General features: G+C 36.1%; 1 protein-coding gene across 3 annotated transcripts in view; it reads left to right on the forward strand.

Annotated features, from left to right (window-relative positions):
• The window catches only part of DENND4C (DENN domain containing 4C), a 70,264-nt gene extending 60,793 nt beyond the window's left edge, over positions 1–9,471 (forward strand). For all 3 annotated transcript variants that reach the window (XM_057373474.1, XM_057373473.1, XM_057373472.1), the window contains 5 exons: positions 29–274; positions 1,092–1,209; positions 2,847–3,000; positions 4,100–4,164; positions 4,833–9,471. In XM_057373474.1, coding sequence (XP_057229457.1) covers positions 29–274; positions 1,092–1,209; positions 2,847–3,000; positions 4,100–4,164; positions 4,833–4,969 — 720 coding nt within the window. In that variant the 3' untranslated portion in view covers positions 4,970–9,471. The remainder of the gene's footprint in view (positions 1–28; positions 275–1,091; positions 1,210–2,846; positions 3,001–4,099; positions 4,165–4,832) is intronic.
• Positions 9,472–11,138: the final 1,667 nt, after the last annotated feature.

An 11,138-nucleotide genomic window follows, 5' to 3' on the forward strand; every position in this document is an offset into this window, starting at 1 on the left:
TTTTTTGTGCATGTTGTTCTGTTTTTAGGATCCTTTACTAAAACGACCTAACCCTGCTCCTGTATCTGTACCCTATTTGAGCCCCTTGGTACTGCATAARGAGCTTGAATCACTGTTGGAGAATGAGGGAGAGCAAGTAGTTCATACATCCAAATTCATCAATCAGCACCCCATAATCTTCTGGAACCTAGTYTGGTACTTCCGAAGGTTGGATCTGCCTAGCAACCTACCTGGACTCATTTTAACATCTGAACACTGCAATGATGGAGTGCAGGTAAATGGCTTCCTCATGTTAGAACAGCAGGTATTGCTGTGAGTTAAATTGGAGTTCAAATAAACTGGGTAGGTAGTTTCTGAATAGCTGAATATAAGTTCTTGGGCTTTTATAATACAAGTAGATGGGTTTGTTTTCTACAAGGATTCTTGAAGGGGGATGAATGAAAACAACGTTCAAATGCTAGTCAAGGTGGTCTCTCTTAAAAAGCCAGAGAGTAACATTAATTGAAGAATAGGAAGGAAGGTGGTAAATTTTTCTTGCCTGGTAATTCTTATTGTATTAATGATTCCAGAGGCACTTAATTTTATRAATTAACTGTTTATAACTGTTAGAACTGTTGTTTTGTCTGCATGTATTTTTAAGGGAAATAAAYAGTTCATATTTGTATGCATATGAAAATCTTTTTTGCTTTTTGGGATGGGCAACACAAAGACATGCATACCAGAATGTTCACCAGGTCAGGAAATACCGTGGTGGGGTATGGTATGATAAGTAGTATAGCTCAAGTAAGGTGTTTGGTGCACGAAAAATATTTCCAGATAGATATTCATAAATATTTTCTKCAGATGCCTGTAGAAAGCTAAATGGTCTTAATGCATTAGGATAAAAGAGAAAACGTAATKAAATATTGCTGTACTTGTGACTGCTCTGGTTGAGTGCAGTTTACTGTAAAAGATATCATCTGCTTCTGTTTGTTAGATTCAAGTTAAGTAAATCAGCTTCATCTGCAAAATTTGTAAAAGAGCAGGGTTTTTAAAGAATGTTTACACTACTAGTGTTTTCAAAACTGTTTCATTTCCCTCATGTTTTTTAGCTTCCTTTGACATCTCTTGCTCAGGAYAGCAAGCTAGTATACATCCATCTTCTATGGGACAATATCAACCTCCACCAAGAACCRGGGGAGCCCCTGTATATATCTTGGAGAAATCTCAGTAAGTAAAACAAATACTGCAGAAAACAGAGGCAGCAGAGATGTGGAAAGAAACCAYTGTTTCATAGTGGCTGAAGTGTATGAAGCCCATCAATTTGAAATTTTTTTTAATATGTGAAGCATGTGCAATCTCTTAGGTACTTCTCATAGTCTAGGTATCAATTAGTTGTGAAAATAAGTTTAATCTATTCATCATATGTTATACATTTATAGATAGGGTGGGAGAAATTGCTGATTTCTCTAGATATACTRTCTAGAGGTACTAAATGAGCCTCCCCTGATTTGAAGGTTTCACTGCGTTATCTGGGGAAAGCCATGCAGGCATGTACAAGAAAGCTGTATTACAAAAGAGTATCTTTTTTTTCTGTAGATTAATGAARCATTACAAGTGCCATTAATAGGTACATTTGTCACCCCTCTTGTCAAAAAGTAAGGTCTAAGAAAGCCTTTGCATAGCATGAAAACTGGCAGACTGGTTATAAGAAATTCAGGATTTCATTGCTTCTGATCATGAAAAAACCTTTGTTGACCTAAACTTTTGAGTCTATGTTTTAATTCTTAAAAACTGCACTAAAAGCAGTTAGTGCAGACTGTAATGTAGTGTGATAATTTTAGTTTTAAGGCATTAAAAACAAATTAAATTATTGAAAAATGTCCTAAAAATGAAGACACTGATCAGAAAATCRCAGTCAAGATTACAGAACATATGGTATTTCCCTCAGATTCTACAAAGCGTATTGATTTAACCACAGTAGATGAAAAGCATTCCTACATCATCTAACGATGTRTGAAGATGCACAAATATATATATAGATGTAAAAAGAGGAGCAAAAGGCCTGTTTTTTATGGAAGAAACAGGCAAGGGGCCTGGTTTAAAYGTGGCTTTGTTGATAGGCCATATAGCAGTGTCAGAAAATATTTTGAAAACACAAAATTGCATTTGTATAACATCATGTATGTCAAGTTTTTGAAAACATCATGTTGATGTGATGAAGATTACTAGACTTGGTCTGCAATTCATTTACACACCATGTGCTTACTGCCTAATCTGTAGACTTACATMTTTGCCAGTACACAGACATACTATTTCCTCATTAATCACTGTTTTCCGGAAAACACTAGTTMAGTGTTATTCTGAACATGGCATTTTAAGTAACAAATCATAATGGTAAATGTCTTGATCATTTTCTTTCCTGTTTGATTCAATGGTGCTTTAACTATTTCAATATGTATCCAAAAGCTACCAGTTAATTGTAGGTGGCTTTTTAGGRGGGTTTTGATAAGAAAAGTTTCTTTGTTAAGAAAAGTGATACTTCTGTTTCTTCTCCGTTGTGTAAAAATTATTCCYAAGTGAACTTAAAAGTTGTCACAGTTAGCTTAATTTTTAAATACAGCAAGAAATSTGAGCTAACCAACCATCACAGGCAACATCTGATTCTGGGTATTCTTCTCRTATTTCTCTGTCATGGGGGATCTCTTGCCCATGGATACTTGATACATCTTGTTTCTTTTGGGTAAAGTTACTTTAGAGTGAAGACTGTAAGCAGACAAAGTCTTTCCATTATAACAAATTCCTGTAGATTGAGTAGAGGTTCTCTATGTATCTCGCTTAATAGTCTATATGGTTGCACTTCCCAGATTCTTCTGAAAAAAGACCCTCCACACTGGAAGAAGATCAGGAGGCAACAAACACTTTGTTAGACAACATTAAACTAAGTATTCAACACAATGATGTYATTAAGCCCATCAACCTCCTCCTACAGAAAGTTAAGCCAGATGTGAAACGACAGAGGTAAAGAGATAGTATCTTCTTTGTTTTTCTCTGCACTAAAAATTAGATCAGACCATATACCTTTCTAGTGTTGATTTCATAACGACCTCTGGAGAAGATTTGGTTTCATTTATGTCCACCAAAACCATGCATATTTTTATGCCCATGCTTACAAACAGATGCACTCTGTATCCAGATGCATAGTTCATCCAGATCAAATGGATGAAATATGATTCTTTAGTAAAAATGGATGTTTTACAGATGARTAAGGAAAATGCTGGTATTAATTTAATAGCTTTTTATGTTGTTCCAGATCTAGCAAATTGATAAATGCAAGTGTACTGCATCCTGTTGCAGTGAGTGTGAAATATTSTCCCTAGTTATGTCTTTTGAATCTCTAGCAGTAATTGGAGTGCTATCTATGTGGTATGCATAGTGGATGCAGCATGATCCACAAAGAGAGAAAGACATGTAAATAATTGTTGTAGGGTATATTTTGTAACCTGCACTGCAGTTCAAGCAAAGCTTTGTACAAAAGCACAGGCTCTGAAGTAAATTGTAGCAGAAAAAAGATATCTTTGAAGTCTGTTATGCTAAGTCATCTTTATTCTGTGTTTTGTAGTTACTAAAAAGAAACACAAACTGATCTGCCTAGAGAAGCATCTTCATGAGTTCCACAARGGAAACAAATAATATCTGATTATTTAGTGGTATCCATTTCTGTGATAGAAATGGCATTCTGAAACAAAAAATTATGAGTGATCTGAAAAAAAGCCATACCCACACAATGCTTCATGGTCAGGCCAGAATGAATTAATAATAAATAAGAAAGTGGTGTTTAATTTCATATTTCTTGTTTGTTTAGCATTTCTATAGCAGAGGAATTTTTCATAGAAAATGTAACTGCTAGGATCTGGCAATAATACAGCTTTCTTCATTAAGTAAAAGTATTCATGCATCAGAAAACCTTAAGCTAGTAGTCTTGTAGATTGATCACTTTCTTCACAAGCAAGGTTAACAGAACAGTTGCAGAAACTACACAATGGAAGTCTTCAATATTGACTTTGTAAACAGAATAGTCGGTGCTTTCATTAACTGACCCTTCAAAATATTCCCCTAGGAGTTTTTACAGGGAAATTCTTTTCCTGTCTCTGGTGTCTCTTGGAAGAGAAAATATTGACATTGGTAAGTAAAAAATACTGTGAAATGCGTAGTGCCTGTGGATATTTTTTATGAAAGCTAGTGTACAAAACTGACTTTTCATCTGTGAGTTTGTAAGATTCAGTTGTGTTGTAGTGAAAAGTACTGGGCTGTCAGTTTTTAGATGTTGCTTTTATGTAAATGCAATTCAGATGGGACCATTAATTTACACTTTGTTTGAAATAATGGGTTACTTTTAAACAAAGACTGTTGAAGAGCTTGAAGCTTTCATTCCTCATGTCTGAAAGCTTGTTTCTAGTCTTGTCTTTCTCCAACCCACATACTAGACCTTTGTTATCCAAACACCTGGTTTCCTACCCTCTCCTCTTCTCTCCTATCCTGGCTTCTATTTGATACTATGCAATCAAAGTGACTTCCTCATGKAATAGGGGAAATACATTAGGAGCATAAGGCAAATGGAACTGTGAAAGAAGCAATGTGTGTCTGCTGTGATGGGTTGTGGTGTCACACCATCTTATGGAGATGTTTTTCAGGTCCTCTGAGAAGGTGTCTTTTGAAAAAAAAAATCTGCATCTAGTTAGTGAAGATAATTTTGTTACTACATAAAAATAATCAAAAGCATTTTATAGGAATAGTAGTGTGTATTGTACACTGTTTCTTAARTAACCTCGACTGTGCTTTTTCTATTTCAGAGGTCTTTGATAGTGAATACAGACTTGCACTTGAAAAACTACCAAGTGAAGTTCTTGAAAAGATGCAGAAAATAGATGCTCCACCAAGCAGCAGGGTTGAGTGTTGCAGGAAGTGCTTTGGAGCACCTCTAATATAAAAACAAGAAAGGTGCACACTAAACTTTTGAGAGACAGAAGCAGAGGTGAACAAACCAGAAGCATGGCAATATATACACTTTTGAATCCCAAAAAGTGTTAATTGGGCAATTTGTCAAAGCAATTTCACTGAGCTGCAATGTATATTCTTCTCTTTCATCTCATAGGCACATTGTAAAGTATGTCAAAATGTTTTAAAGTTATGACTTCATTTCAGTGTTTGATCTGCTTTGTCCCCATATATATTCTTTAATTGGTTCAAAAAGGTGATGGCTAAACAGCAGTCTACAGTTGGAGACTTTCTTGAGGGCCAACATTATTTGTGTATTTKAATTAAATACTTTTCCAGTACTCAGATTCTTCACTGCTTCTTTAAAATAGTCTTTACCTAGAGAGGGATCCTTCGATTGGTGTGTGGCATGGTTGTATGAATGTAAATATTTGAAACCTTGGATTGGAAGCTGCAATGCAGTTGCTTTCATTGGATCATAGTACCTAAAATTGATACCCTTCTCCTGACTCTTGTCCCCKTCAGTATTCTGATTTATCTTTTTCTGACATTTTCATAATGTGTGTCTATGGGTGAGAGAAAACAGAAACTGACGCTGAACTTCCTTGTATTCTCTATCTGATAAATTGTAAGATCCTGTGAAAGTACAGGCTGCTTTCTGCAAAGGAGGATAGGCTTCTACACTAAGCAGCTCAGAATCGGATGGCTTTCTAAAAATTAGGTAGGAAGTTCAAATGGCATTAGAATACGCAAAAGGATTGTCAACAGATACTGCCTGAAAAAAATTATGCTTTATACCATTTGTACGTGTGCTTAAAACGTGTCTTCCTTGAATTCTTTATCACCCTCTCCCTTGGTTTCATACTAGCCTGTGGATTAATTGTTTTGCACTGATAGTCCAGATTCAATATTTCAATTAAAATGTATTTATAAATGTGGTCTTCAAGGTGTATATTAGCAGGAATGAAGTGCTTATATGTATGATCTGAAAAGAGGTATCCATCTTTAAGATTGTGTGCAGTAGATAAGACACTTCCTCACCTCACATTTTTAATTGACTACAGTAGTCATGTCATATTCTTGGCAAGGAGAGCCTGGACACTGGTCACCAGTTAAAATGTTTCTGTTACTTGAAGAATATGATAAGATTTATTCCAGGTTTTTGCTGAAATTTARTGGTGTGGCTTTCACAATGGAATAATTCCTAGAGACAAAAAGATATTTGTAGCATGTAAAAGGAGCATAGCTTAAAATATTACTTGCATCTGGGTATGAATGTATTTACTTGATAYTACTCTTAAAAATTTTCATTCTTCAAAATTATGAGGGATGAAGATCTGTCTGGAACAACTTTAACATGAAACAATAAAACCAACTTTCTGTTTTCATGAGGCGAAAACAAAGGATTTGCACTATTTTTTGACAAAATACATTTGCATCATACACTGATGCCTAGTATTTTATTTAAAAGTGCTGATTCTAAGTTAATATGGGGATATTACCTGGACAGATTCTCTCCTGATAAAACTATTGTGCTTTCTCAACAGCTAAAAGCAAGAAAGCACACAATGACTTTTTTTAAAATTCTGTATTCTTTGGGTTTATGCATAGTTGCTTGCAGATGTCTGACCTACATCACAATTAAAGAACAGTCCTTGATTCTTTCATCTTTTCCTCTCCAGTTACATAATTGACATTGTTCAATCTTTCTGAAGTTAAAACTTGTCTAAAGCATTGGTCCAAACAATTTAATATTTCTACAAATCAAAGCCAGCAAATTCTCCTGTGCAACTCTATATGTTAATTTTCAACAGACAGCTACACAAAGACATTTTTGAGTGTTAAGTGGAGAAACTTGTGATTATGTGATGCAACTTGCAAGGAATCAAGTCTTAGTTACCCTTAAATTCTTCCAGCTCACTAAATTACAAGRAAAATCTGTGTAGTGAGTGCTGTTTTAGGTATGTGACATCCAAATAGCTTAAAACATAGTAAATAATATTCTTATGAACTAATTTCTGTAAATACATCATCTTCATTTCCAAACAACTTTCTCATCTGTATTAGTGTTGTAAAKACAGCAAAGCAGATTGTGTCACAATGCCTAGTACTAAATGTTAAAATATTCCTACGTATTTACACTAAACAAACAAAAAAATCCAAACAAAACTAAAGCCAGAAAAGAAAAAGATAGCTGCAGGACTGAACTTGCTTTAATTTATTCTTGCCTATTGGCATTTTTATACACTACAAATTAACCTCTGTTCCTTGTGCAGTAGAAGTCCTGCATGTAGCTACTTGAAATCTTGAATCTGCATATTGGAATTGATTCCTTAATATAGAATTTAAAAAAAGGAAGACATTATCCTTTTTAATAGGGATTTTTTAATGCTAACTTTTTAGTAGCTAACTAATCAGTTGGTTCTTTAATGTAATCCTTAGCTCAGATGAAAAGGGAGATCTCTGAAAACAATTTGTTTTCATCTGAAAAGATGCTTTTATTGGGGAAAAGAAAGTAAAACTTTCAAAAATCTGGCCAAAAATAAATAGGGAAAGGTTTCAAAAGCTTTTTTGTGAGTGCATCGCAAACACTTTGTTCTGAAAATTGGATACTAAAGGCACGCTTCTCTGCAATTTACTTGACAGGATAAACTTCTTGGGCTACATGAGGATGACTTAGTTACCTACAAATGCTTCTAATTTCCTTGACATCCAACTCCTAGGAATACAAATTTATCTGAATCCATAACACATTACTGATCTGGGCAGTGTTGTGAAGGAGGGATGTGGATAAGCTTGATTTTCCTGTCAGTGTACACAGAAGAAGTAGCATTTTGCTCTCTTGCAAAATTCCTGCCTCCACATACTCTTTCTAGTAGCTCAATAGCCAGTGTTCAGGAGGAGATGGCTCCTCTGGCTGTGTTTTGTAATTCACTCTTACAACCTGAGCAGAACATTTGCAGATCAGCATTAACTTCAAAACATGCAATGTGTGTGCAGAGTGAGGGTGTAAAACAACCTGATAAAAACAGTGGATGTACACCTACGAACTTAGAAAGTTTGTATTGGAAGAACAATTATCAAGGAGAAACTTCCTTGAATTGTTGTCCTAAGGATGTTGAACTGCAGCCAGTTTTGCAAAGAAGATATTATCTTGCACCTTTCACCCAGCTACAAATTAGTTACATATATTTGTATGAAAATAGCTGTTTTTTTGTAGAATTAAAACAACAAATGAGATCTTAAATGTTTAAAATAATGATTCTTAAGTTATAAAGCTTTTCTTTATGAATTTTATTCTGGCACATCACCAAAATCTAACAACTCTGAAACCCTTTAGGCCTAGGAGACTGATGTGGCTGCAGTGTTGACTGCATATTATTAGGAGCATGTGTATGTTACTTAAGTCATGTCCTGTCTTCACATTTTATATAACTCAAGTTTAGACAATACAGTTAAAATGGAAAACATTTTATTTAGTATATGTGTTTTGAACTAAATTAATTTTGCAAGTAACTTATTCTTGTTCCTGGTGGAATTTCACATTGGTTAAGCTCAAGCTATATTGCACTTGTGAATGAGAAATTTTATTCTATTTTAACTGTGAATTAATGGCTTTTTGTATTGCTGCAGCTGAAAGAATATACCTTTCATTGAGTTTACTGCTTTCCTTGAATAACTGCAACATAGGGGATATTTTTCAACATGTATATTAAATTAGATCATAGAAATTATATTTTTAAATGAATTCTTAAAGGAACTGAAGAATCCGCTCAGTAGTTTTCTCTTTTTAAAACTTAATCCAACAGTTATTTCAATGCAGATAACTTCTATTTCATTAACAGTAMGCAGGTCATCTTATTCATATGACTACATTTTAAACAAAAGGGTTCTCTTTTCCTTTCAACTAATAAAAATCTTAAAAATGCATTCTGTATATCAGCTTTCATTACAGATATTTTTAAAAACAAGCACCGTTTTAAGTGTTGAAATGGAAGGGTTGGATTGGGCTCTGGTTCTGTAGTCTCCTGTGCTGTATATTGTGATGCRTTCATGAGAGAATTGGATGGTGTTTTTGTTTGTTCTTTCAGTCTGCATCAACCGATGGTGCAAATAAAAGGGATTGTTTGGTGTTGTTTAGAAGCACATTAAACTCCTGTTAGGAGCTTAAAATAAACTGTAATGTAACAAGGATGAAATTATGTAGTGTGAATAAATTATGAATTTATTAAATGAGCTGGAAAGCTTCATGCAATAAAATTTGCACTGGTTTAAAGACTGTTTTGAACTGTTGAAAAAATGGCATCCATTTACTGTGCTTTGATTAACAGTTGTTTCTCTGTAATGTTTTTGTACATTTGACAAAAAATTGAGTTTAAAAGGGCACTCTCTATATTCTGAAATCTGTATAGATATTCTAGACTAAGAAACAATTTTTAATGCTGTTCCCAAAATAAAATATATATGCATCCTGTGTAAAAATTTCCATTGTTCAGCTTTTCTCACCATTTAYATGACTGACAGAATTTAATCTTAAGTGTAAGCCTATAGTTGGGCAAAAGACTTTTGACTGCCTTTTTGGGTAATTTTTTCTCAATCCCTCAGTGGTTTCTGCATGGTGGGAAAGAGCAGAGGCAGGGGGAGGGGGWAATAAAAGATGGKATTCAGTGCTGGAGATGTGGCTCCTAGAGAGGATGGCTCTGTGGCCATCCTCAGCAAGCACTGGGCATCCATAGGGGGAAGAGCAGTTGAAAAAGGGGCTGAGGGAGACAGAATCCATGAGGCTCTTGTTTGTWGGAAAGGCATGGCCCCCGGCTTCCTGAGGACAGAGCTGCTGCTCTCTACGGCATATTGATGGCTTTACTTGGAAGAATGCTTTCCAGGAGTTCTATTTTCCCAATGGCTTTGTAATGGGGGCACAGAGTGATGCTTTTCAGTTAATGCATCCTTGCTTGAGAAAACAGCAGTGGCCCTCTTTCCTTGTAACATACTTGCAGGTTTATATGTAGTTTCCAGGATTTAGGTGGGGTAGTTTTTTGGTTTTGTTTTCATTTTTGGGTTTTCTTTTGCCTTTTAATGGAGCAGGGATACGAGTGAAGCTGAGATGAAATATGAGTAGTAGAAATTGCCAGTTACTTCCAAGTGCCTCAGGCTTTTACCTTCACAGCTGAGTATCTTTCAAAACCCCTCATGYATGGCTTCATTAATCTGACAATAACAGTAAAACTACCAGACCTTAAAGACCTGTCTTGGTTRTGAGACTGATATGCATAGCACACATTGGTTTCTTGTGAAGAAGATTCATAATAAACCCATCTTTCCCTATTTTTAGATAGGGAGCTGAGGAACATCTTCTGGAATTAAATGTYTGTAAGCATCACACTGACTTTCCTTGTTTTTCTATGACTGCTTTTGTCACTGCTGTCTTTTCAACAAAGCTGCTTGCTAAGAATGTTACCCTGTCTGTGTGTTTTCTACCCTTTCTGTGGCCTGTTGAGGGAGGAGGCAGAAAGAGGGAGAATGTTGCCCAAGGAACAAAAGCTTCCAGTTGAGGAATCCCAAAAGAAGAATGAACACAGGGTTTGGGTTTGCAGCTGTAGAGAGGAGGAGATGGCCGCTTCCTGTGCCAGAATCTGGAGGGAAATTTGAGGGAAGGTGCTTGCTTAAGGRAGCTCTGATCATGTGTTTAGAGCTTCTTTGAGTGGTAGCTCCTACTTGTTAGAGATAGTTCCCCCCATCTCTGCAGAGATAAACTTCCRTTGTCTACAAGGAAAAGTAGAGTCACTCACTTGCCAAGCTGGAGAACTGATGGGGTCCACAAGTAATCCAAAAGGTCCTGCCTCTGTGTAGGAATAATTGCACATGCCAGTGCAGGCTGAAGAGCAGCTGGGCAGGAAAGACCTCATGTTCCTGGTGGGCACCAAACTGGCCTTGGGACAGCAGAGTGTGCCCTCACAGCAACTCAAGCCAGTTGTCTGGAGRTGAGCTAGGCTGAGCTCATGCATGGATGGTGACCTCTCCTCAGTGCTGGTGAGACATGTCTGGTCCTATGGCTAAACGTCAGCTGACTGGTACAAGAGACACTTCAGCATCCTGGAATGATGCCAGGGAAGGCCACAAAGGTGATGAAGATCTTGTAGCATCTGTCACACAAGTGCAGG

This window comes from Malurus melanocephalus, unplaced genomic scaffold, assembly GCF_030028575.1.
Source record: "Malurus melanocephalus ecotype Western Australia unplaced genomic scaffold, MMel_1.1 scaffold_198, whole genome shotgun sequence".
In the NCBI taxonomy this organism is placed as follows: Eukaryota; Metazoa; Chordata; class Aves; order Passeriformes; family Maluridae; genus Malurus; species Malurus melanocephalus.